This window comes from Lampetra fluviatilis, chromosome 35, assembly GCF_964198595.1.
Source record: "Lampetra fluviatilis chromosome 35, kcLamFluv1.1, whole genome shotgun sequence".
Classification (NCBI taxonomy): domain Eukaryota; kingdom Metazoa; phylum Chordata; class Hyperoartia; order Petromyzontiformes; family Petromyzontidae; genus Lampetra; species Lampetra fluviatilis.
In genome coordinates, this window is record NC_136309.1 from 978,304 (window position 1) to 1,006,018 (window position 27,715).

General features: G+C 43.2%; 3 protein-coding genes across 4 annotated transcripts; 1 reads left to right on the forward strand and 2 right to left on the reverse strand.

Annotated features, from left to right (window-relative positions):
• Positions 1-1,329: 1,329 nt before the first annotated feature.
• On the forward strand, positions 1,330-12,828 carry LOC144944462 (splicing factor U2AF 50 kDa subunit-like). 2 transcript variants are annotated; one of them, XM_078872620.1, is made up of 11 exons: positions 1,330-1,506; positions 2,968-3,160; positions 3,533-3,636; positions 4,243-4,406; positions 4,801-4,917; positions 5,519-5,657; positions 6,474-6,556; positions 10,091-10,213; positions 10,961-11,047; positions 11,748-11,996; positions 12,351-12,826. In XM_078872620.1, exons 1-11 carry the CDS (start codon positions 1,458-1,460, stop codon positions 12,480-12,482), a joined length of 1,440 nt encoding a protein of 479 aa, XP_078728746.1. In that variant the 5' UTR covers positions 1,330-1,457; the 3' UTR covers positions 12,483-12,826. The 2 variants fall into 2 exon arrangements, with proteins under 2 accessions (XP_078728746.1, XP_078728747.1); XM_078872621.1 differs by having other exon boundaries at positions 1,382-1,506; positions 10,961-11,077; positions 12,351-12,828.
• On the reverse strand, positions 10,456-17,004 carry LOC144944463 (uncharacterized). The gene is made up of 9 exons (XM_078872622.1): positions 16,971-17,004; positions 16,007-16,089; positions 15,857-15,908; positions 15,560-15,623; positions 15,304-15,385; positions 14,930-14,997; positions 13,777-13,831; positions 13,413-13,511; positions 10,456-12,072 (listed from the first exon to the last, which is right to left on the reverse strand). The coding sequence occupies exons 2-8, from the start codon at positions 16,069-16,071 to the stop codon at positions 13,454-13,456; spliced, it is 444 nt and encodes a 147-aa protein (XP_078728748.1). The 5' UTR covers positions 16,072-16,089; positions 16,971-17,004; the 3' UTR covers positions 10,456-12,072; positions 13,413-13,453.
• LOC144944687 (uncharacterized) lies at positions 16,929-26,489 on the reverse strand. The gene is made up of 11 exons (XM_078873047.1): positions 26,247-26,489; positions 25,569-25,674; positions 24,453-24,564; positions 23,152-23,241; positions 22,208-22,338; positions 21,310-21,362; positions 20,699-20,841; positions 19,769-19,855; positions 18,667-18,741; positions 18,051-18,106; positions 16,929-17,094 (listed from the first exon to the last, which is right to left on the reverse strand). The coding sequence occupies exons 2-11, from the start codon at positions 25,667-25,669 to the stop codon at positions 16,929-16,931; spliced, it is 1,014 nt and encodes a 337-aa protein (XP_078729173.1). The 5' UTR covers positions 25,670-25,674; positions 26,247-26,489.
• Positions 26,490-27,715: the final 1,226 nt, after the last annotated feature.

The following is a 27,715-nucleotide window of genomic DNA, read 5'->3' on the forward strand; positions in this document are numbered from 1 at the left end:
GCACGGTTGGTTACGTATGGTGCGAAAGAAGTTCAAAATACATATGAAGGACGTTATTAACCAGTTTAGGTCATAACTGGCTGTGATGTCCCCTCCCTACCTACCTATGGTAGCAGTTATTTTCAACTCTCTGAGTTACATTCACTAACACGACCACCGTTAGCTGTGATAATTGGTTTTGTACCCTTCTATCTGGCAACAAAACTGACACCTTTTTTTACAAGGAGTCATGTTTGCATAGACCACAATACCTGCAGTCAAAATGCAAACAAAAAACATAACTCTGATAATATATGCGTTAGCTGTGTTAGTAAATGGCGGCTTGCCATCCTTTTCCACCTCCATGTGGCGATGCTCTGGCCGAGCTCTCTCCGAGCTTACATTTACAAGCAAATCTCTAACATTGACATGCTCATCTCTCACAATACAATGGACACCGCCACAGCTGCGTTTGTCAAGATTTACCCGACCTTACATTGACATGCAAATTTCATCTCTAGCCCCTCCCACTGACCCTTGGGCTGCACCCACCCCAAACCTTTATAACTCCTTACCTGAGCAGCGCTCCCACCATATGTTCTCAGAAGCTCTCCCTCGATATTTCTCACCTTATGACGATTGCTTGTGTTGCGATCGAAACGTCGTGATATTATTTTTATTATTTTGTATTATTTGATCTATCTACACACAGTATGCAATAACCAAAGAATATACACATGTAGTGGCATAGCGCTGGCTGCTGGCGAAAACGGGAAACTGCGGTGTACGGCAGCACTCACGTCAGCAGGCCACGATGTACACGAGGGGGGACATCTCTGGGAAAGGTTGTGAAGGGGGGGTGTGGAGGGGGGTGTGGGGGGTGTGCAGGGGGGTGGAGGGAGTGTGAGTGTGGGGGGGTGTGGAGGGGGGGGGTGGGGGGTGTGCAGGGGGGGTGGAGGGAGTGTGAGTGTGGGGGGGTGTGGAGGGGGGTGTGGGGGGTGTGCAGGGGGGTGGAGGGAGTGTGGGGGGGTGTGGAGGGGTTGTGGGGGGTGTGCAGGGGGGGTGGAGGGAGTGTGAGTGTGGGGGGGTGTGGAGGGGGGTGTGGGGGGTGTGCAGGGGGGTGGAGGGAGTGTGAGTGTGGGGGGGTGTGGAGGGGGGTGTGGGGGGTGTGCAGGGGGGTGGAGGGAGTGTGAGTGTGGGGGGGTGTGGAGGGGGGTGTGGGGGGTGTGGAGGGGGGTGTGGGGGGTGTGGAGGAGGGGGGTGGAGGGGGTGGGGTGGAGGGGGGTGGGAATGGGGGGGGGAGTGGGGGTATGTGTGGGAGTGGGAGGGGCTGCACCGGTCACGTGACCCCGCCAGGGCGCGCTGCATTGTGGGGGGATTTGGCAGCACAAAGCGGCTAGGTTGCGTTTTGCTCCCGCCTCCTCATCATCGTTAACAACAACAAGAAGAAGAACAGCAGCAACAACTACATCGCCGTCATGTCGGACTTCGTCGAGTTGGAGAAGCAAATGCGCGAAACCCGCATAGGTGAGGTCGCAAAACCCGCGCAATCACGACTAAGCAGCCGCGAGGGAGGGGAGCTAGGCGAGAGCAGGCTTCACCTCGCGGCCTAACGCGGTCTTGATTTAAGACGACTTTGCAATTGTGTAAACATTTTTTTCAGCTGCAATGGGCTTGGCTTTGTGTTTGGCTGCAGTTGTTGTCGCCGCTGTGGCATGTGAGCTGCCCTGACTGAGGCGACACGGAGCCGTCGGTTGAGTTTGGTGGGGGTGGCCTAGTCTAGGCTCGCCCTAGAGCAAAGCCGCGTGTTCGCGCTCCCGCGATGAGAAACGAATACAAATTGCGGTTAAAAACAATTTAACATGCGCGAGTAGAAGTGTCTCGAATGCGCCGTGTAAACATTTTGGGGGGACGAGGGGAGGCGTTGGCGCGGTTCGCCTCGCTCTGAATGGCGCCTCGGCGCACAGCGTGGGGAGTTAAAATGGCGGCGAGGGAGCCGGGCCTTGGCGTGGCGAGTGGTGGCAGAGCGGTGGCGGTGGTGGAAACGTGGTGGTGAGTGGTGGCAGCGTGGTGGTGGTGGCGGTGGTGGCACTACTGCCGTGTCCACAAACTCGCTCGTAAACCAGCAACCTCCACGTGAATCAACAAGCGCATTCACTTTCACAGGCACAACAAACTAACAGTCGAAATTTAAAGCCGCTTGCTAAATCGTGTAAAACAGGTATAAGGCGATGTGCCATTTACACAAGCGGCGATGCTCTTCGCTTGGTTGGTAGCCCTTATAAATTCCACATTGCTATGACTGGGTCAGATAATTTACGGTATTCGGACATTTATTTTTAAACAAAACTTGTGCAGTTGCCAATCATGCATACGTATCTAGTTCGTACGTGTTGCTGACAATAAGTTTCGCTGTTATCTTCATTGGTGTGACCCTAGTGTGTGTGTACCGTGGAGTTCTCGGTGCTCGCGAATAACATTTAACCCTAAAGTTCATAATTTGTATGAGACTGAACCGATGCATTACAGGGACCGATTTGCATATGTTTAGCGTAGCGAAGGAGCTGCCATAACGTTTCTCCAGTGCCGCTTGTGTAGCTGATATATTACGTGAAATAGCGCTTTATGGGATATTGGACGTACGCTCCCACCAATGCTGTTCCCTGTCCGCAGATATTTAGCAAACATTGTATTGGAAATGTAGGGCTTGATCAAATAAAAGTATTAACCATCTCATATTTGCTGATAGTATTGTTGGAATTATATCTAATGGTCGAGACTGGTGAACATGCCCCAGAGGGTGATCACCACGGAGAAAACAGTGATTAGATGAGCTCGTGCAGGAGGAGTAAGCTGCCATTGAAGGACTGAGAGAGCTAGTGACGACGTGGTGGCAGCATTTATCCTGCACTGGGAATGATCGTTGCTGCTGCTACTGTTGGTGGTAGTGATGATGATGGAGTTGCCATGTCATGCTTCACCTGACAGAGCGCGAGAAGGAGCGGCGACACAAGAAGCGGAGTCGCTCGCGGAGCCGTGATCGCAAGAAGCGCAGCCGCAGTCGCGAGCGGAACCGCGACCAAGATCGGAAGAGCCGGAGTCGTGAGCGCCCCTCCCGTGACAAAGACAAGAAGGATGAAAAGAAAGAAGACAAGAAGGAGAAAGGCGATAAGATACGCAGGTATCAACTGCCACCTCTGACACTTTGGGAGCCTTGTTGTGGAGGCTAATCGATTATAATTTAACCTTCAGTCTAATTTTCCCTAATACGGTTTTGCAGAATAGGCATGTTAAGAGGTTGAAAGGTTAATTATTGTGTTAATTGTCTGACCATCCGGATACGATAAAAGCTATAAACTGTGATTGTAAATTTTCATGCTCGCATATGTCATCAGTGTGGGTTATGATTTATAAGGATACCCCTTATTTAGTCTTGCCACTAGTTAAAAAAGTAATTCCATTGCTATGCAGTTGCGCACAGCTGGCAAGATTGTGTCTAAGTCTTTAAAGGTGCTTTCTTTCTAACCGACTTGATGCTTTTGTCACATTTTAGCCGCTCCCCTCGCAAGCCACGCAAGAAGAAGCCATACAAGTACTGGGACGTGCCACCCCCTGGCTTCGAACACATCACGCCCCTTCAGTACAAAGCCATGCAAGGTTGCTAGCACAACATATCAAAGCAAATCTAGAATGTCAAAGCACTTTACCTAAACATTTGGATTATTCTACTTAAAACTAAGTAAAATTGTACAAATGTTATCGTCAGCCATCTTCATTGTTTTTATGAGTAACAAACAACTGTTAACTGTCAACTACATACACAATTACACATTTTCATGTCTTAAATTTTTTTGAATATTTGACCTGCCATGACGAAATTCCATTAAACAAACGGCTATTATCTTCTCGATATGTACCCAGGCTTTGTGGCCTGGATTGTCACTCAAGTTGGAAGCATTTGTAGTAAAAATATAATATTTTGTTGACTGTAGTTAAGATAAATTACACCATTGACATGGACATCAGTGCAGTGATAGTACTTCTACGCTACGGTCATGGACCCGACTAACATTTAAAGTATTTCATAAACTATGCAGTGATTACATATTTTTGCTGTAGTTACGGGATTAACATTGTAAAAAAAATCTAATGTTTCAGTAATGCCTTTTATAGCATGTCATTTGCAGTCAAATATGAATATTTTGTTTTACCACCAGTGAATTGACACTGCTATAATTGAATGTCATATATCTCTATTCACAGCTGCTGGCCAGATCCCAGCAACTGCTCTCATCGCCACGACTACCACCGCAACAGTGGCTGGCCTGCCGAATCCCGCCGCGATGCCCGTACCCATCGTGGGCAGCCAGCTTACACGCCAGGCGCGGCGTCTCTACGTCGGCAACATTCCCTTTGGAGTCACAGAGGTACGGTCGTGTGCCCTGCACGGTGCAGCACTGCACTCGCTAGCTTCCTTCGTCACATGACACCATCAAAGACAAAGATCCCCTGAAGAGCCTGAACAGACTGTGGGGGAAAGTGCTGTTAGCGGTCACCTCTGAAGCCCGGCAACGGCACACGATTCCTCCACCTTTCATGAGAACACTTGTCTACACAGAATGACTTGTTTATTGCATACTGTGTTTAACCACCTTAATGCAGGTCAAAACTCGTTCTGCTTCTTTCCTCGAACTGCTCAACTTTGGAATATCCCTCCCATGTTCTCCTTTCTGCAAGTTCTTTTCAGCTGGTTCAATTCAAGAAATACGTTTTTATCCAACATTGATCTAATGTATTGCTTTCCTGTTGTTTTGCTTGTAGGAGGCCATGATGGATTTCTTTAACAACCAGATGAAGTTGGCAGGACTGGCACAGGCTCCAGGCAATCCTGTTCTTGCTGTCCAAATAAACCTGGACAAGAACTTTGCCTTCCTTGAGGTATACACGTGACACAGAGCTATTGATACAATTACATCCATTATAACACATCCTATTAATGGGCAAAGCACTTAATATTAATGTACCGACGTCTCATTTTTTTCTTACATTAATTGCTTGTCCATTGGTGTTCAGGCTTCAGAAGGGACGCATCGTAACGGGATTTAGAAGTTATTTAAAACCTTAATCTGAAATATTCTATAACATACTTTAACATCCTTTAAGCAAAATGTGATGGATATAATTACAATATATTTATACGTGTATTTGGAGGCTTAGGTTTTTTTATCAATACGTGCAAAAATGCAATATTGATATGTCAACACAGAACATCCAGAAAAAAACAATTACCAGCAATAATTCCCAATTTACACGTTAGTCTTTTTGTTTAGTTTGTTGTCCTTCCCCCGCACTTCGATTAGCGTTGCTGCCCAAACATCTTTCGTATTGGTGTGGCATACTGGCAAGGGTGAAGTCGTACGAGTAGAATGTTGAATGTGGTTAGCGCATCCAGGTGGCCAGATGCTTGCAATTCAGGGCCACCGTGCAGGTCCTCGCAAAGAGCTGCTGTCGCCTCATTGCTTGCACTTCTTTTACGTAGTTCCGGTCAGTGGATGAAACGACGCAAGCGCTGGCGTTCGACGGAATCATCTTCCAGGGCCAGTCACTCAAGCTGCGCCGCCCACACGACTACCAGCCCCTGCCTGGCATGTCAGAGTCTCCCGCTTTGCATGTACCAGGTACGTCGAGTGAGAACGCGCAACCTATGGCGGTCTTTGTCGCGCTCGTGCAGCACACTTGCCTCTGAGGGGAAAAGTGACTAATTTTGTCAGAAGTTTCGCCGAGTGACGTGTGCGAACGTGGGCAAAGATTATATCAGCGGTCACTCATGCCTCCCCAAGTGCATCTTCTGGAATGTTTAATCAGACATCTTAAAATTTCAACTTCAAAATCTATTCTGGGAGTATATGAATCTATATTATGTATGCAAATGATATGCTAATTTGGGTTAATTTATCCCCTCGACACAATTATTATTCAGTCACAATTTGATTCAACAATAGATTATCATACTTAACATTGCGGTGTATAGTAGCTCCTCTAGTGACCCCAGAAGTGATGTAAATACAGGACACCAAAAATTAATCAAAAACCATGTATTACACGTTTGGTTTTGATGCATAAAAGATTATGCATCATTATTGGTCAATGGATAAATGCATTTTATCACACCTAATGCTAATGAACCAATTGTTTAATTGAACGAGCCAGTACATGTTAAACATAAAACACCAAAATACAAGGCAAACTAATCCTATTCTCGAATCAAATCCTGACTCGTTGCATGCCTATTATTTGTCTTCCCGAGCTGGTTTTCATGAAATGTCACAGCCACCACACAAGGTGTAAAGTTGCATCACATGACACCTGTTACACTGGTTTTGCTGGTAAAACAATGTTGACCTCTGTTGAATGCCTTGTTACAAATGATGTCTTCCACCTTCTTCGATTGGCTATTCATTTTGGTTCTGCTGTTGCAAATGTATGCTATTCAGTAGGTGTGGTGTCCACTGTTGTGCAAGACACGCCGCACAAGCTGTTTATCGGAGGTTTGCCCAGCTATCTGACGGATGATCAGGTAAGTTTTAAAAATTCACTATCTATATGTATACCTTTTACCCAAGAAATTTGGGAATGTGTTACTATTCTCTTATGCTTCTTTCTGTCATTCATCTTAGAATAACAGAATAATGTGAACCACAAAAAGTTTACTTTTTTCTTTCACCTTTATCTGCAACAGTTTTCACCTGAGCCTGAAAACACCCATGAAGCATGCACTCTTTAATATGCTGTATGCACACGTGTTAGCACACATGAACGCATTCGATCCCCCACTTGCCTCCGAGGGGCGCGTAGTTAAATAAAAGAAGACCACACAACAGTGGGCATGGGAGGACGTGCAGGTAATGTGTTTTCTCCCTGAGTTTGTTGTGTGTTTCAGCAAGGTAAGGGCTTGCTGCACCTGGACCCGTCTCACAAGGGCGTACAGTTTCGCGCGATCGTGGTGTTCTGTTATCCAGGGTCAAGTTTTAGGGGCGGCCAAGAATACTTTTCTTTCCCCGCACTTTTTTTATTTTTTATTTCCCCCCCCACCCCTCCTTGTTGAGTTACAGGTGCTTTTAGGGCTCTGTGCTAGAAGCCGGGGCATCGCTGTGTTTTTAGGTTTCTTTGGATCTGAACAGCCATTTAAGAGTTTTAAATTGCAGCTCTCCAAATACAGGGCCTTCTCTGCAACTGGAGCCTGAGTGTTCTTTTTCAGCAGTTTTTTCACAGCTTACAGGGTTTGAATTTCCATTGAATGAGCATCGTACGCCAACGGTGAGATTCCCCATTGACATTAACTAGCGACTTTTTAAATCATAAGGTATGGACATAATTATCAATCGTCTGTGCATTCTGTAGAGATAGGTCATAAAGTATTAAATTGATCTTACCAGTCCGGAACGTGCATTATAATGTTGTATGCTGCTGTGAGTAAAAAATATAGCAATTGACACTGCAATGTAGCATTTTCTTAATAAAAAAAAAAGCGGGCTCTCAAGCCGCATTGCATCATGCACGTTCCGTAAACCCGAAAGAAGTATCAGTAAGCAATGCCGATGTAATCGGTGTAGGAAAGTGTTCAGACGTGTTCCCTCCAGTTTGTGATACTGATGGCTGTTTTATGTTTGTTCCCCTAATTCATCCCCCAGCTAGGGGCCTGTAAGAGCGTAAGTCGCGGCGCGTAGTACCGTTTGTTCAGTAGCACTTGACCCTCTGCGGCAGTGCTACCCGCCTGCTAACAAAGGCAAGTAGACCGGCACCAACAAAACCTGCCCGCGCCTTCTGGTTCCTCTGGCCCCTTCCCCCTAAAGGAATAGAACCAATCAATCATGGGGGTCAGGATTTGGGATTGTGGGAGGGTTCACTTGGTGTGGCCTGGATCAGTGTTTACAAATTCAATTAGGATAGTGTTTTGTTTATGGGGGAAGTTGGATTTTTGGCAGCTTTTTGTTGTTTGAGCATTTTTTTTGTAAAGCTATGCTTTGATTCACCCTAATGCTAAATTGGCCGAATACTCCACTGAGAAACGGCTGTGGTAATAACGTTGATTTAAACTGCAACTGTGCCCTAAGTACACCGCATAGCTTTGCCACCGTAATGCTTTTGCACCCGCAAACAGACAACCATGGATGGTTGTCAACGAACATTTATGCCAGTGTCCATATTTGTGCGGAGATCTCTGCTCCCAGTGACAAGCCTAATCATTCATTGCCCCAGAGATTGAGATAAAAGCTGCTCTTGGGGTGCCTGCAAGCACTGGGGGTGCGCTCTAGTTCCCTACCTCAGTGGGACCATTGCATTTCTTGATAAAGGAGATACAGCAAAAGCTCTGTTATCCGGCATCCATGAGGAATGGAGGGTGCCGGTTAATCAAATATGCCGGTTATCTGAGTTATACTTATGGTTCAGAAAAATGTCCAACTACTTAAACTTTTTTTCACCAAGTTTTCCAAGTACGACATAATAAATATACTCTTTTACAGAAGTACTCACCAGACAGTTGTAGCATTCTAAGTTGATTGTAGTGAAGCATTGGGGACGTTTAGAGTACAGTAAAACCTTGGATTACGAGTAACTTGGTCTGCGAGTGTTTTGCAAGACGAGCAATTTTTTAAAATAAATATTAATTTGATAAACGAGCGAGGTCTTGCAATACGAGTAGTACGTGTATACGCTTTGTCTGCCGAGCGTCACGTGATCACAACTGATATACGAGTGCTTTGATATACGAGTGCTTTGGATTACAAACACGTTTCCGGAACGAATTATGCTTGCAATCCAAGGTTTTACTGTATATCATATTGAGGTTGCAGTACTGTATGTACATCTTTCGCTAGCACCACTACTCACCAGCATCCTGAAGTTTCCGTAAACAGCGGATCTTTGATAAGTGCATGGCAAGATGCCGGATGGCCGTTGAAATTTTTCCTGATCCGTGAAGGAAGATTTGTTTTGCCATCTATATGACAGATGCCGGTTAATAGGACATTCCTGATTGGTAATACGCCAGATAACAGCTTTTGCTGTACACACCTGTCTGCAAAAATATTTAAAAATATGCCTTTGTTGCTTGTGTTTATTCCGGTGTGCATTGCACAGTTTAATAGATTAAATATATTTTGGTGAGAGTACATTTAGATATGGTTAGGGTGAATCTTAGTATATTTACTTCAACTTGAGCATACTTTATCTTGTCATGTAGATTAGAATAAATATCCACACTGAGCAAAACATGGCACCACTGCGATCCACTGAAACGGGGGCGTAAAGTTTATTATGTTAAACCATCACTCTTAAGGTACATACTTCACAGCTACATTTTCATACAAACAGCATATACATATACATTCTCCCAACATCGCGACTTTTTTTTATTCAAAACTGCACTATTTTCTGAAACCGTCTAAGTGAGTGACCTCTCGGATTGGGACTTGACTTGAGTGTCAATGAAAATGTTGCAAACTTATGTGCAGCAAAGCACTGCATCTATATTCTTGGCGAGTCCCAACCCTTTTTTAAAATATTTAAATATATTGGAACTTTAAAGCTTTCCATTACAAATCTTAAAAATCTAGTACTTAAGTGGGCTTTTATATTTGCATAGCACAACATTTTCCTTGCAAGATATTGGTAAAACATGTCCACAAAAATATGCCGATAGAAACTGTCATTGAGTTTGTTTAAGCAAGTGCATTGTGATTTCCACAATTGCAACTAGAGTTATTTGTGTGGTACATAGATTTTCATTTGTTCATACACATGCATTTAATTTCCAATGCAAATGTTTTATACATTAATTTTAAATGTAGACGCATCACTCCTGTATTACCCATGCATACATTTATAGCTGGCTCTTCCATCCGGTTAAATTTCTTGGCTGCAACTAGGTGTGCATGATAAATTTCTCGGCACGTTCATGTTGCATATGAAAGCCCACTTAATTGCATTTAAGGCAGCTTCATGGATGCTGCTGGTTTTTGAGATACCCTTTGCCGAAAAATCTGCCTCCTGTGGAGCTCGTGTCCAGTGCTTCAACCCCTGCTGACTGTACGTGTGCCTCACTCGGCAGGTTAAGGAGCTGCTCACGTCCTTCGGGCCTTTGAAGGCCTTCAACTTGGTGAAGGACAGTGCCACCTGCTTCTCCAAGGGCTACGCCTTTTGCGAGTACGCAGACGTCAATGTCACCGACCAGGTGAGTTTTACCTTGCTTATCTGGTAATATTTTCCTAGGAAGTGTTGATTTGTCCTTGATTCTCACTAGATTCGACCCTGGCAGGGGAAATGTTAATTATTGTGCTTAAGTTGACCCCAAAATGTACACCAAATGTACAAACTGAGCTTTGATGTTTTTACACCTGTTGCTTTGCTTAAAGTGTAATCCAGAGGAACATGTACATTTTGGTTCATTACCTCCCAAATGGCACAAGAAGAAGGTTTTTGAACTGTTTTATTTAGAAGGCATCCTTACAAGTTGTAAGGATACAAGTTGTAAGGATACTCTGCCAAACACCCGACTCCAATGAATCTGTGTAGCCTACTTGAATTGTTCCACTTACAATTGTAAAGGCCTTTTGTTTATCCCAATGTCATTTTTGTCCAAGCTCAAAGGAATACTTCGGGTTCACACTTTTCATGCCATAGCCTTTACTATGGATGAAAACCTTGCAGAGAAATCTTCTAAAAGCATCCTTATGTCATGTATAATTTAAAATTAGAATTTAGAAAGTTTGGTTCCTTTGTGGTTTTTGTGCGAATACGAAAGTGTGCGTTGTTTGCAGGTTACATATTTTTGAAAGTTTTAAGTGGGAAGAGATTAGCGTTTTCTCATTGAGCTAAAACCCCATGATATAAAGCTTATAGTTGCAGTACCAGTCAAGAGGGAGCATCCAGCCACTCTGCGACTATTCCTCACACGCTGTCAATCTGCTCCCATGTGCAGGCTATTGCAGGACTGAATGGCATGCAGCTGGGTGACAAGAAGCTGATTGTTCAGCGAGCCAGCGTGGGGGCCAAGAATGCCAACCCGGTATTTGGAGCACCTGACACAGACGGCGTGGTATGGCACATGCATACACTACTTGTTGAATCTGAGAATTTAGATTGTTTAAGTAAAAATCTTGCAGCTAATGCGCTTTAGTGAGATTATTTTAAACACAAGCACACAATAGTAAAATATATGCAATTTGCATGACTTGTGATGCGCTTGATAAATATATTTGTCAATATGAAAAATATTTAGTTTGTATTCCTACATAAAATTTACCATTTGGAGGTTGAACTTTAGACATTCATTTTAAAGTGCTAGTGGTAAGGCTGGGGAAGCCAGTTTCAGTGAGTGCCACTCATGTGTTGTAAAAACTGCCTTCAACAAAAATGGGAGTCTAAGTAGAGGTCACCTAACTTCATCTATAATTGGAAACTTTAATTGCATTTGGTGAATCTAAATGTTAAAGCCATAATAACACTCGTGGTTAAAGGACAAGCATATTGATGTACACATTTTTTTATGTAATGATGAGTGGTTTTGTTTTGAATGGACTTTTAAGAATATAATTTTTGTAAAGTTTTTATAATTACAGTTTTGAGTAAAAAAAATGTCTTAAGTCAACTTAAATTTGGGCAGCCACTGACAAAATGAACTTTAGCAATAATGAACAGTATCATCTGCTTGCACTAGTATGTGCTTCAACACCTGTGCGTGCGTGTGCTTGCGTGCACACCAACAGACGGTGGTGGTGCAGACGCCCGTGACGCTGCAAGTTCCGGGGCTGGCATCGAGTCAGGTGCAGCACAGCGGCTTGCCCACAGAGGTGCTGTGCCTCATGAACATGGTGACCCCTGAGGAGTTGGTGGACGACGAGGAATATGAGGACATCTTGGAGGACATCCGCGAGGAGTGCGGCAAGTATGGATCCGTGCGCTCCGTAGAGATCCCGCGACCCGTCAACGGACTCGACATCCCGGGATGTGGCAAGGTGAGGGCGCACGCAACGTGCTGCTGCTGTCCCTTATTAACACCTGAGGGACGGCCTGCTGCACCTGCACCGCTTTCTGCACATTAAACAATGTCTACATTATAATAGATTTAACTTATCCATCTGCGGGTCTTGTCGGTCAAAGATTTTCTCGAGTAATATTTAAATCGCAGAAAAGAACTCTTGACTGGAAGGAACCAGGGACCTATGGTATTGACAAAGAGCGATTTAAGACCTATGACCTGAACTACATTAAAATATTTGTGAACTCAACTGATCCATAGTGCTTTGATTTAACTTCATGCCCTGTGGCCAATGTGGCCCGTTCCCTGTGCCTTCTCTGCACTTTAACAGATCTTTGTGGAGTTTGCGTCACTACTCGACTGCCAGAGGGCCCAGCAGGCGCTGAGCGGCCGCAAGTTTGCCAACCGCGTGGTCGTGACACAGTACTACAACCTGGAAAAATACCACTGTCACGATTTCTAGATGTGCAACCTGCTCCATCATGGGCTGCTCTTTGGCGTTGTTTGTTATCGATGTGTGAAGATTTGAGCACCGTTTCACAAAGCAGTCTGTGACGCTGCACGATTCGGCAACTCCACCTGCTCACTTGGCAGCATTTTTCTTGGTGGTCTCCCTTTCCTTTTTTATCGGTAAGTGTATTGTCTGTGTGCTTTTGTCAAAAAGTTGACTGCTATGCATTTGTGCGTGGTGCAGCCTACACGGTAGTGGTGTCTGATGAAAAACAGCGGCACCATTTTTTTTATATTCCGTTAAAATAATGGTTTCTAAAGAGCGGACTTGCGGGGGGAGGGGGGGGGAGGAAATAGTCACTTTTGTGAAAATTCATGTTGACATCAGTACAGGTATTAGTACCCACTTTACAGAAGGTGGTGACAAGGTTTTCTTTGGGGGGGGGGGGGGTGTAATTAGGTGTTTGTGAGATTGTTTTCATTAGTTACCTTTGGCTAAATGTAACAATGTGAGGAATTCCCATGGAAGCATCGAATTTGTCTTTTTGCATCTGTATCTTTTTGCAGTCGGTGGCTGTTGCATTTGGGAATAGGCAACCCTGTCCCAAGGCTTGAGCCAGATGTTCAAGACAAACTTTAGTACTTGTTAGGGTGGTAAAATTAAATATGCGGACACTTGTGATTGCATCATTATAAAAGACCAGCATTGATGTATTTGTCATGCATAACTTGGCACGATTTATCTGTTTATTCCCATACTGAATTTGCAAGAAACTTGAGTATTTCAATAAAGTTTTCAACTAATTGTGCTCCTGTCTTGAAAGTTTGTTGCATAATGAAGATGTTGGTTCATACTGGAAAGACCCACAAACATGGCACGTTTATAAATCGAATGGCTATTTTTACCAAAACGGGTTGTTTTGGCTTAGTTTGTAAAACTTACCAACGATTTTCATGTAAACTTGATCCAGTTGTCAAACGCAGTTAAGCTTGTCCGTCGTGATCTGCTGCAAACTTTCTAGCATCTTCTATGCGTTTACGACTGCACACACACAATATTTTGCAAAGTATATATGGCTGGAAACATTTCAAATCTTGCATAATAAAACATTCCCTTTTACCTCATGCAGGCTCTTGAAATAATGAAAGCCTGGCATGTGAAAGCTTATTTATGTATGGTCTAGCAGCACCCACTGCTTGAGAGATTTCTCCGGATGTTCATCAGGCCTGCAGAAAATACTGATCCCCATCTGCCTACTAAATGTGGGGCTGTCCCTCACTTGTTCTCTGCATGTCACCGTGCTTACCTGCTGCACTGGCTGGAAAGCCTGGATGACTCCATTTCCTTATTGTTACTTGGTCCTGCGTAAAAAAACAAACACTGAAAGCTCTTCTCATCAATGTGTGGTTGCGCACGGGATATAGGTCAATATATACACATTGCTCCGTTTTAGACTTAAAATCGTGCTAAATTACAAAAGTTTTGCTAGTGTACGGTTGACCACATCTGGTGTGATGTTATCCATATTCGGTGTAGAGCCAGGTTTGTGCATGTTGAGGTCCTGCCGCCCTCCACTTGGAACGTGTATGCTGGACAAATGTGTGAGCAGTGCTCTTATATAAAAAAAATGTATTAGACCATCGGTCCTTACTAATATTGTTCAGTCGCATTTGTTTAAGCAAAAAAAAAACTGGACTGGTTCAACCGGCATCCTGTCAGCAGTTGGGCTTGTTACATGCTCATGGTTATAAGCAACTATTGGCAAGAGCATTCCATGTTCGAAAAGCAAAGGGTGGACTGCAAATGGTGTGAGGTTAATTGGTAATGGTATGTCGAGTGAGGTCGATAGTGTTCACGACATTAAAAGTGCTGCATGTGCCTCCGGTCAAAGGCATGTGAATCGGTACTGCCGGTGTGAATGAGATGCAGCATATTGTATTCATCAAACAAGACTTACAAATTAATGAAAACTGATTTTTAAGAGCCCATGTTTAAATATGCACTTAATTTACTCTTTAGTGGACTCCATGAAGTGCCCAGATAAAGGTTGCCAATCCTGGATTGGCCAGGAGTCTTACTGGAATTAACATTGATCTCACGTGAACCTAAACTATTAAAAGCAACTCTGATTATCACGGTTGGCTATGTACGATGCAAAGGAAGTTCAACATGCAATCTGAGATTTTAATAGAATATTTATAAATACATAAAATGAATGCACAATTTATACAGAAGATACATTTTAAAAACGTAACGGTGTCATCTGATGTCGTTTTTCTTTCCCTTTTCAGCATAATGCCAATACTCCATGTTGGGGTAAAACAAATCTCCCAGAATAGCTTCAGTCAAGAGTTGGCAACCCTATGCCCAGAGTAGGGGACGTCATGCTTGTGTTGTTAATATTAAAAAATTCGTGGATATTAACAGCAAAAACCCGATGTGTTCAAACAGTTCCCCACCTGATGTTGGTCTGGGTGGCGACACTTGGGGTAATGAGTTCACGACAAGGCATCTGACTTCACTGAACCTGCGTTGAAAGAAGTGGGTCACGTTATAGGTCTTGGATCATTTAATTAACTATGTTTTTGTGAACATCTTTTATATATTTACAAAATACGAACTCGTGCATAATCTTCGTAATTATAAAATAACATTTCAACTTATTAACATTCGTTTTATTAAATGCTTAGCTTTTTTTATTGGCTGTCTGCCATTGAAGCAACTGATATAGAGGTGGAAACTGTCAAATTCTAACCGATGTGCAAATAATTGCAACAATATTAAAATGTCCTGCGGTTTATTTTATTTCAGTTTATGGATCTGAGTTACAGACCTCTGCTGGAGAGACCCGAGTGTGGCTTCCATCTGCCCTTCCAAAGACTCCATCTGTCCCACAAGTTTCTGAGAAATCATTGCTGGCAGGAATGAAAACTCAATTAGATGCAGAACAATTCTGTATTGACACATTTGCCAAATACACACTCCAGTGCCATGAAGAAAAACTGATATATCTACATACAAAAATATACCATAAAAGTATACAACTAGTTTAATGTTGACAAAATTGAGGTTAGTACCAAGAATCTTACCACTATTGGCAGTCATTGGCCATATGTTTATGGCTGTGGATCCTTGCTTTGATGTGACTGATACCTGGCAAGCACAGTTTCATCAGGACCATTATTAGGAATGTAATAATCAGTACTCTTGTCATCACTGCTGTCACTGCCATCATCTATATCATGAGCATCATCGTTTCCATCAATCATCACTCATCATTGGAGAAATCCCATAATACTCGTTAAAACAAATTGGCCAAACACGCGAATGTAAGATGTTCCAGTTATGCTTTCCTGTATAAAAATGTAGTAATATTTAAATATTACCCCATCAAGTATCTCCAAATGTGGGAGGATCGTCGTGAGCTCCTGCTGATACCTGTCACAACAAGACGACTTTAGAAGTTTTGTGGAACTCTGAGCAGTTTCATGTCATGCGGCCACATGCTGTGCACTGTAGAGATGAGTCCAACGTACCTGCTGTGCTCATTGTTGGATGTGATTGCTGGATTTCCATTCACACACAGCTCCAGCAAGTTCATGCAGTTGCCTAAAAGTTTCTGAACAGCAGAAAAATTATGACTGCTGTGCAGACGTCACGAATTCATTCAGACGTGCCAACTGAGAAGACATTTTGAACTGGAAAGCATGGCGGCGGTTTCATTTTCGAATGTACACACTTCCACGACCAGTTTTGGTGAACACAAATATATGTTAGGCATCATATATATGTGGCATCCCTGTAACCAGGGTGCAGTTTAATCATAAAAAATCCGTGGTTTTCTGCTCACCCCAATAAGTGTTAGGCGTTCATAGCCCTGTGATGTTAATGTCAATGTTCCTACTACGGGAACAAGCCTACGACATTACAGTAATGCATTCAGTTCACAGAGGAATATACTATTGAGTCTATCTAGCTTGAATCCATCTGCAGACTTATGACTATTATACCTTTTATGTGCTCTTTCTCTGGTATTCTAGTTCCCTTCCACATACTAACACTTGTTAATAGAATTGGCTAATCACATCACGGCAGGCCCAAGTTAAAACAAGTTGAGTAATTAAGGTGCGTTATATTACATATTTGACACTGAAGGATACAAAGGAGGTGAAAAAATATTGTAAGGAAATGTTTACTGGAACCACTTTATATCACTGAGAGCACCACCAGCTTGTGTTGAATATTTAAAAACATAAATTATTTTTAGGGTGGCTGGGTGACAGTTTATGATTATTTTTTGGTTCAAATGCAATCGTAGCCACCAACACCAAATCGTTCGTGTGATAATTAAACATTTGTGATGTCAAATGGTCATGAAACAATATTGGAAACACAAAGCCAATCATTTTATTTGATTAACCTTGTGCTCAAAAATAGAAGCACCTTATAGACTGACTATTACTGCAGGTTGATGAGCTCAAGTGACATTAAGGCACATACCAGGTCTTGCCAAGAGCTGACCAAATTGTTTGCAATGTTCAGTGTCTCCAGAAGAGGGAACAGCTCAGAAATGCCTCTTAGAGTCTGTATCTTGTTGCATGACAAGTCAAGGTCCTGCAAGGAGCTGGGGAACGGCAGACATCAAATGAGTACTTGTATAGAATATTTGAGTATGTAACTGAGAGTTGAACTGGAAACCGGAATTTACCACTTATTTTCTTGAACTGAAAAGCAAATCCCAATAAAATTTGTTCTGGAACAAAAAATTAATAAAAAATAATTTGGTTACAAGTATGAACAGCCATAAAAAAAATTAGATTACATTGTGTAAATATATAAATGTGTCTATCAATTTGTCTGTATTTCTGTCTCTGCATCTCTGTCTGCCTTGCAATAAACATTGCACACGCAACCTTTGCTTTGCTGTTTCTTAGCTAATAAAATATTAACTGGTGTACACCGGTTTTTAGAATATGGTTAACTGAAACCGAAGCTTCCCGAGTCCATTTGGGTTTAACCCAACCCGCACCTGAAAATAAATCGGTGATACTCCCTGTTGTGTAGTCTGCACTAAGTGAAGACCATCACAGGTCTATGACTGAAATGAGATCCCATCTGGCACGCCTCACATTTACATTCGACACCTGTCTTTACGACAGTACTCTGGAAATACCTTTCTGGCATGCATTGATGTGAGGTGTTAAATTGGAGCGAGACACCTTCTGTATCTGGCATGGGGGTAACCGCTTTGATTACACCCATTACAAATCTACTGCAGATCGGCCTTTGTTAGGTTACGACTGCTGTGCCGCTTTACATGTCGTGGGTGCACGTGCGACGTGTCAACCATCAGAGCTCGACTACTCATGACTGAATTTTCACGGCAACATTTCCTGACACGACAGCTTCACTCTGCAGGAACTACAATGTCATGGGGAAGTGAACTTTTGTTTCACCAGTCGACCTTTTAGTGCCCTCGTCTGCTGTGCAGTGGATTATTATTATTATATATATTTGCAGAAATAGGCAATTGGGTATGCAAACACGTTCAAATGCAGCACCGGTGCTCATGACACTCACCTTAAGATCCCAAATGATTCAAGGCTACTCAGAACATTTCCTGATAGATTCAGTGCCTGTGCAGGATACCAATCAACAAAAACACAATCACGTGACAAACAACACATTTCATGCATTCGTACAACAATGCGTGATATAGTGGTCATGTTTTATACGTGGACTTGTGTAATTGAGATAGTCAACATTGGAAAAAGGCTTAGAACTATCATAAAAATGATTAACGAGATCACGATAATGATGGTAAGCGATGAAAAATTGTTAACTTTTTATGGTAAACCAAAATAAGATCAGAACAAGTGTGTCAATTCATATACTGTCTTAAGCTCAAAGAAAAGACATGCCTTGGTCTAGCATAATATATTATGGAAAACATCACAAAATAAACAAGATGTGTCCATCAAATTACAAAGTAACAATAATAAAGAGTTGCGAGCCATAGGATTCGCAATGGTATTTTCATATTAGAGCATTATTCCTGGCCAGGCAACACAAGTAAAGAAAACGGTTTAGCATATAAAGCCAGCAGGTTATTGCTGATTACACGTATAATCTGTTAAGTTGTTTAGGAGAACAAGGCACCGCCATGTAAGTACATTGCAATGAATAACAGACTCACATTGAGGTGCTTGGGAAGGCTGATATGATCAACAGTCTGTGTTATTCTGTTGTCGGAGAGGTCCAGAACCTTCAGCTGCAATGCAAGTCACACATGGCATCTCATGTCGATGCCAGCAAGGGGGCACACAACGTCAACAATGGACCGTGCCTCTCAGCTGTGCCCTTCCTGACATATAAATGGACAAATAAATGATGCTCTACATTGTAATACATATTTTATACCCAGCAATTGCTGTTCCTTTAACAATAGACATGTTAATTTCATTCAATACTTTATTAAACCGTTTTATATTCCACTTACAACGTTTTACCTGTGGTACACTATGGGGAGAAGAGTTGAAGATATAATTCATGGAAATTCATGAGAAAACATAGGAAATAAGGGGAAAAGGATGGAAAGGGTATGAAAAAACGTGACCAACGGGTCAGGAAAGCTGAGGATAGGAAGGAAGAGGCGACATCAGGGCCTCAACGCTGAAGGTCGGAGCATCTGTTCTCACAGGGGGTGGAGAGGGGGGAGGGGTTCAGAGTGGGGGTGGCCACACACAAGTCACGTGATTTACACGAGACTTGAGATGATTTAGAGGTTAGTTTGGAATACCACTCTTTTGTATCGATTTTTTTTTAATCAAAGACTGTACATTGTTACGCATGTTCTCTCTACATGAGCTAGCCCTGGTGTAACAATGTGGTATCAAATACAATACTGGTAGGAACCTCCTGGTTACACCAGCCCACAGGGGATTATTGTGTCTGTCGTGCAGGGAGCGGCTGGGTGGGGAGAAAGGGGCTGGGTGGGGAGGGTGGGGGAGGGGCTGGGTGGGGAGGATGGGGAGGGGCTGGGTGGGGAGGGTGGGGCTGGGTGGGGGGTGGGAGGGGTGGGGCTGGGTGGGGAGGGGCTGGTCACCCCGTGGTGCCCTTAAAAACTCAACGTTTAACCTACTCACGCCGGCTTGTGCCCGCCCTCACAGTCGGGCATATTTGCGGAATACACCACGTCGCCGTTGACCCTGGCCATTGACCGAGCTACCCAACGTTCCTCCCAGCTCCCTCCGCAGGATTGTGTTTTGACTGAAGGAGAGAAGAAAACCCACACTTACTTGCTCACAGCAGCTGAGCTCTGGGATGCCACTCAGCTGATTTCCACATGCCTGGAGCTCTTCAAGACTCGGCAGAACAGACACCGCCTAAGGGCCACATACAATACAATGACGTTTTTACAAAGCAAATAAAGTAGAAAATATATTTCCGGATAATGCACACAACTATAACATGCAAACAGAGACAAATGATTGAGTGTGTGAAAACACAGGTGGACTTTTACACTAAATCTGTTTATGAAAAAAAATATTAAAACAGGATTATGAATGGGAAGAGGGAGATTGGAATAACGTTTTTACAGAGTCAATAAGGTGCATGCAACAGAGAAGAAATATTATTTTAGTTGTATAAAAAAAATGGGACGGAGAAATGCATAAAGTAAGGGAGACAGTGACTGCAGATGGCAGTCAATGTTCAAATGGACGCACAGCCAATGCAGAAATTTAAGATTTGGTAGAATGTGCTCTTTAAAAATACACACTCCTACTTATACATGCTAAAGTATATATATGTACATTCACCTAAATATTATCTGCTCTTCTCATTAAATGTGCCCTGAATCGATTTACAGATCTATGCAAAAGTGTATCCACTTATCTGTGCTTATCTGCAGATATGACCTTACCACAAATGACCAAAATTATCAATTTCATCCTGTAACTTGAAGTAATCCAAGGTTGCGCACGTGCTTTAGAGTAAGAAAATGCGCAGAGAAGCGCGGACAATAAAATCCACCAACAGCAGCACCGCCGTAGTCAGCGCTGATGAAAGGAGCTCTTTCTGCACGCACGCAATCACGTGTTGTGCGCTTACAGGACTCATTCTACACTAAGCAAAAATAACTCACAAATGACTGTCAACATGCAGCCAACTGACTAACTACGTTTGTATGAGCAAAGCAGCAGCGTCCCTGCCGTGCAGCTACTCACCGTGACGTCAGTCAGCTGGTTGTGGCTGATATCGAGTGTCTGCAGGCTGCTCAGCTGAGCCACTTCTCTGGGCGACAGCCGGGACAGGCGGTTGCTGTCCAGCCTCAACTCCTTTAACTTCTGCTTGCCTTCCAAAGCGGTGCCTACGCACGCATGCACGTAGTGCAACACAACAGTGTCAGTGAAAGGAACTTCAACGCAAATGTGAGAGTGGTAAACAATGATAGAACTGCAATACTACATATGGAATACCACGCCTGCTTTTCAATGACAGATTATAACTGATGACGCGCACTCGTTATTATACTCTATCTTGTTTTTTTCTCATATTCTTGTCATCTTAGATAATGAAGGTAGAATGTATACCACCTAGGATATAACTTAAGATGTATATCTCAGAGCAAAGCATGTATTTTTTATGCCATGACAGATGAAATAAAAATTAATTTTATGAAAAAAATTACACACTCATATGCAGTGTCCTCAAGTATTTTGACTGCAAGTACGGTAGGGGTTAGGTATAGAAACATAAATTAATGAAGAAACCAAGTGGTTAATAACGATGTAAAATAAATATATTTGAAACACAATATACTCGTGTCATCAGTTACCTATTTTGATGATTTGGTTGTGTTGGAGATGTAAAATTTGAAGTTCATTGAGCCTGAAAAAATATGGAAATTCACAAAAGCTGCTCAATAACAAAATGGTCACGCATGCAATCATGGGGTGGTGACAAGGCTTGTGGTAGCACATTTGCTGTCTGTTGCAGAGGTTTGTGGTTCGATTCCAAAATGCCACCGTGGTTAATACTGTGGGTGATTTAACCATACAATGTGTGCCGTCTGCTTAACAGCGAACATTACAGATCCTGTGATGTCATTCAAGGAAAATAAGGCCATTGTGTGCTGGCACCATGGTCAAAATTGCCCATATTTGATAAATCACTCGCAAATGATTTAGTCATGGAACACAGCAATTGTCAACCCTTATGTGAAAACTTGGTAGGACCTTCCTGAGACTCACCGAGCATTTCCTGGCCATTTACACTGTTAACTCCATTTTCTCTTCAGGAATCTCATGCTTTCCTCTTCTCCCATTTACCTATCCTCGTGTTTTATTCCATTCCAAGGCACCAATGTTACATCCTCCAGTTCCTAACCTCCTGTTTCCCATAATCTCAAAAAGCATATATAATTTTCTGAACAGTATTCTAACATGTGGTCACCTTTACACACTTAATAAACACACATTGTATTGTATTGTGAACTTTCCCAAAGAGTGCACAACTGTAAAAAAATATAACTGTGGTGACACATCCGTTTATATCCCACATTGTCCTTATACAGTACACTAATTAAAACAACTGGTATGAAGTCAGTATTCAATTCAATTGCAGGAGGATAACAACTATGATGTTATTCTATGTCTACAGCAGGGTACACATTGTACACATACACAGAACATTGTCTTACACTGCACCGCCAACCATATGCACACACGTCTTACCGGCTGAGGTTCTGAATGATGGTTATCTTGTTTCCATACAACTTGAGTTCCCGGAGGTCTTTCAGGTGCTCCAACCCTTCAATAGACTTGATGTAGTTGCAGGAAAGGTCCAATGACCTCAGCCGTGTAAACTGTGCAGACACCCACGCTTTTGGTCCCTGTTCAAGTCCAGGCTCAATAACTTCATTTTTCCCTTCTGCCTTATGACTGTCTCTCCCCATTAAATACATACGCCCACTGTTTATGTATAGCGTCTTAAGGTGTAGTTACATCCCATGTTATTCAAGTTCAAGTTCATTTATTAGGTATAGCCCTGTGAGCCATTCGGCTCTTGAATCGGGTGCAACTGCAACAAACAAAAAACTAAAACATGAACAATAAAACATCTTAAAGTGAATATGTGACTGAGTGCAAACAGAAAATCCAAGAAAAGACAGCAAAATATTGCAGAAAAAACACCATACACCAACGCTGTGTAGGGTACATTCAAATTGTACTGCACTGTAACCTTCCTTCGTGAAGTATTGTGCATCGTGTATACTACGGTGTTACTGGAACAAAAAAAAGTAAGTCACCTTTGTTCAAATGGTCAAATAAAGAAAGCAATGGGGGAATTATGGTGATAATTCTCTTAGGATAAAACAGGTCACGAAACTTTAAATATTGTAGCACTGTGCCAGTGCATCTCTAACCTTCATAAAAATATGATTTATGCATTGATGCATGCTTAATTAAGCTTGGTGTACATGTAACTCATTATTCTTATTGCATATTATCTGCCACTGTTATTAACATATTTTTTAGCTATATCACAGTACCGAAAAATTCACTACTGTAGTTTTAGAGGATGATGTTTGTTGTGTTTTTAAGAACCCAAGACAAGGTATAAGATTATAACTTTAAAAAGGCAATGCACCCTCTGTAAATGCAAGGATGACACTGACCTTTTCCAGGTTTTCTATTTTCTTGATGCCTCCTGCATGCAGCTCGAGGGTGTAAATTTTACTGAAGCTGGCCTCGTGGGCTTGGACTAGCTGCAAAATAATTACAAACACAATACAATTAAAAGAGCCCAATACGCTGCAATGTTAAAACTTCTACGATTATTCCAAACATGTTTAAAAAGGAGAAAACCATTACACCACCAGTATCTTCAAATCAAGATTACACCACCAGTTTGTCTTCAAGCAAGTACATAAGCGGCCAATCCATATAGACCATATTACAAAGCCTACATAGTCAGCTGATGATACTCTGGATGATACACGAACCTCATACAGAACATGTGTTTAAATACATTAATCATTAACACGAATATGCCGTGGTTCATCACTTTGGAAATACTGTACCAGAAAAGTATATGCTTCTATTGTGCTTTTTTCACTGAATCTTTTCAACGCACATTCAAAGGAGTCTCTTAACTGATGAAGGATACGATGTGTTTGAAATGTTTTATCAATCTGGTAGCTTTTCATTCATCCTCTTGTACCTGACAAAGACTGTATCTGTACTGTGAATGCGTGAAGTGTACAATAGCTGCCTATCCAAACACTGCATCCATATCTGGCATGTTTCTGAATTGTATCTATCCACCCAGAGGGCTATCTGGGTGGTGCTTATCTTTGTAAATTGCCAATGGCTCAAACTATACTGGTGACGGTGGATAGGCAGGTATGAGCGGCATTTGAGCGAAGCACTATCACTTCAGTGTGTCATCCTTATGGGCCTCTTGCATGTCACAATATTGTCGTGATATGCCACTGTCAATGCACCTCAAAGGAATAAGTCAATCACTGTAATTCTCTTTAATGCCATACTCACACATCTGTAATACTGTGTCAATAGACTGCTGGAGGAAGGCACCCCCTCGCCGTGTTGGTCATGGTGGTTGTACAGTACTCCACTCCATCAATGCGGGTTGGTGAAGGGGGAGAGACCCTAGACCGATTTAGATATCATTCGACAATGATGCTGGCCGTGTCCGGGAATCAAACTCAGGCGGCCGTGTTCTTAGCGCAGTGCATGAACCACTGTGATACTTGGTCGTCCTCAGTGTCAATTAACCAGTTGAATTGAGATATCTACTTACTACGTTTAAGCAAATTACGTCAGTTTAGTGACCATGGTGATTACGGTTAACCAAAGTGCTTCGTTGTCAGCAACACACTTCTACTTCGGACAACTTGTCGACGATACAGATGCGGGTAAACAAACGGGTGCATCGAAGAGGAGACGGAAACCTCACCAGCTGATGCGGGTCTATAACACCCGCCGTCCGGCTTGTGGCTCCTCCAATGCCCCTTTTCTCCTCCAAGCCCTTGGCATCCAGGCGACTCCGTGACCGCCCACTTGCAAACCTGGTCAACATCAGCCACCTGAATCCTGCAAGTCGTGTCCGTGGTGCAAGAACTTTTGTCCACACTGCTGGGCGAGGGCCTCCCTCACCGTGCGAGCAGAGGGAGATTCATTTGGCCATGTATATATGTGGGACTTCTTTCGCACCGTACGTAGCCAGCCGTGCTAATCGGGGGTGCGGGGGGAAGGACAACAAGCTAAACACAAATAATTGGCCATAATTCATTTCGCTGGTCAATGCGGGTTGGTTAAGGCAAGGAGCATAATATAGTACAATTTGCTGCACTGCCCTCTTCTGAGTCTAAGGGATAGATATTTTTGTTAGTTTCTGCCACAACTTGATTTGAAGTGATCGTTGCTTTGGGTTTTTTTTTGCGCGATTGCAATTCATTCTTAAACAAGCAGCGTCCACTTTAGGCCTGGTATATCATCATAAAGCAGTATGTTGGGTGCTAATACCATGCTTATGAAAAGGGCATGCCTAACAACAAATTAACTTTAAAAAAATCTGTCAACGCACAGGACGTGGCGTGAAAAAGTAAAAGTATATTCTACATGAGATAAGCCTCCTGTAATAGACTCGTTATATTCAGCGAGGCTTTCCTGAGCTACAATCTGAACTCGTGTCATTCATTATCGCCATGGTCAACCCACTGCTGGATGAAGGCCTCATTCCACAACGCAACAGTCCACGCAGCCACCTGCACATGAGCCCAGGTCATCGCTCCGTCTCATCGGTGCACGTCAAATTATACAAAAAAGGTTAAATAACAACTTGCGGTGAGTTGAATCACACTCTTTATTTTTTTCGTTAAAGTCAAGTAGGTAAAAATAAATAAATGAAAACAATTAAATCACGACGTTGCGGAGGCAACACAAGCTTCCGCCTTGTTGTTGTGTTTTTTCATTTATTTATTTCCACCTACGTGACTTTACCGAAACAACCAAAGAGAATATGAATCATTGCAGCCACGAAAACTTCACATCTCGAGTTAAATCACGTTACCTGCTCAACGTCGCTGCCGCTTGCCCAGATGGCCGTGCCCCCCCGGGTCTCCGCGCTCTCGGGCGAGGAGCGCACGGACTTCCACCGCATTTCGCCTCCATGTGGCCTTTAAACGCACACCAACACCAACAACACGTGGACATTGCACTGAGAAATGTCGCCTTCAATCGCGCTGCTTCGCTATTGAATATAAACGCCGCGACCGCCGGCAACAGCGACGAGGGTTCGAGTCGGCGCAGGATGCATGACACAAGGTGAAGGTGCAGCCCCTGCAAATCCTTCGCTCACGCCGCTGCTGGCAGAACGACCGCCACCAGAGGCGGCTCTGGAGAAGCCCGATAGAGTCCTGTACTTGGCCTACTCTTCCTTTAGCGCCTGACCTGCCGAGCGACTTACGTGAAACCCGCATATTGAAACGTTCCGTTTTAAATTGTATTTTTCCACGCAATTGGCAGCAGCGTGTCAAGTCGAGTAGCCGTCTAATTAAACTCGATTCGCTCGTGTTAATTGCCAGACTACGACGTCGTTGTCGTCGTTGTTGTTGTTACGGGCAGGCTCACGCTAGGCCGACAAGGCCGCCGCTACCAGCACGACTACAGCACTCGCGAATGTCTTTAACGCTCATTTAAAGCGGCGCGCTCGGAGCTGCAACACGGCAAGACTCGTCGCGAGTATTACCATCAACAAGGTTTTGTTTTCAATTCGTCAACAACGTGAAGACGTCAAGATGTGAAGAAGTGAAGATGTCAAGATGTGAAGATGTCGAGCCACGTGAAGAAGTGGAGCCCGCCACGTCGCGGCCTCGCGTCTCACAGCAACGCCGGTTGCCATGGAGACCAAACTAAGTGCGGCTTTTTAAAATGTAAACTAACACCCATAAATTTAGATTTAAAGCTTCTTTCGTGACTGCAGCGATTCATATTCTTGGTTCTTTCGGTGAAGTCACGTAAACATGTCGCATACGACAGTGGCTGTGTACCTTGAGCTTCTCCTCCACGTTGCACACTCTGCTCTTTCGTGTTTAACTATTTGGCGATTGTTGCTGCTGCTGGGTTGGCAACGTCGCACAAACACAGAGTACCCCAACCCAAAAAAATATAATGAACTCAACACGTTTGTATGTTGAACTTCTTTCGCACCGTACGTAGCCAACAGTGCTAATCGGAGGTGCGGGGAAGGCCAACACGAAATAAACACCGTTCAATAACACTGCCTTAAAATAATAAACAGAAAATCGGTGACGTTTCAGGCAATTACCCTGTTGGTGTCGGAGAATGTTTTTTTGTGTCATGTACTTCAATCATTTCCTGTCGTTCATTCCCATTGGATGTTGTGATTCACCAGCAGAACCGAGGTTAATATTCTCGACATTTATTGATACAATCATTGCTACAATCCAATTGGTGACGGTCTATCTCTTTGCACGATTCGCCGTGTATTGATGCAATCTCAGTGTAGCTATTCCTTCTTTATAAACGACTGCTATGATTTTTATTTTGTGTTTATTCAGGTCCCACTTTGTGAGACGTAACTTCATGTCATTGTTCGTTAGCTTTAGTGAAGAATGACGGTGCTGATTGAACATCACCGCTACAAAGCCATGTTACACGCCTGCAGGTGCCCCTGTGGCCAATGCAGCATTTGTGATCGCAGTCTTGGCCATTGGTCACAATTCCCATATTTCAATGGCACGCCACAGTTGAGCCTTAAATCATCTTTAAAACAAATTCTGGTTGTTCCACGGTACAGGTAGCACATCAGGCAGCCTTACCGCAAGCAAGGGTAGTGACGAGAACACACATTCCATGGTAACATTCACAGTAATGCATTCTAGAGCCTTGACCAGTACGACTGTGGTGAAAAAAGGCACATTACCCAAATAAATACACTGCCTTCTTTAGCAACTCATAGCACCAACCTAAGGCTCCCTCATGATTCCTAAGTAAGAATGTCCCAAGAATGTCCAAGTCCCATGGAAGAACATCAAGGACTCCTTAAGGTTCCAAGGAGGTGATGTTAAGAATTTGCTCTCGTCACGCCAGAGGCTTGCAGCGCTAAGCTCCATAATGAATCTTGTACAAACTCATGGTGTGCTGTTGTGAAGCACCATGGGCAAGTACATCGTGCTTGTACATCAAAATGTAAAG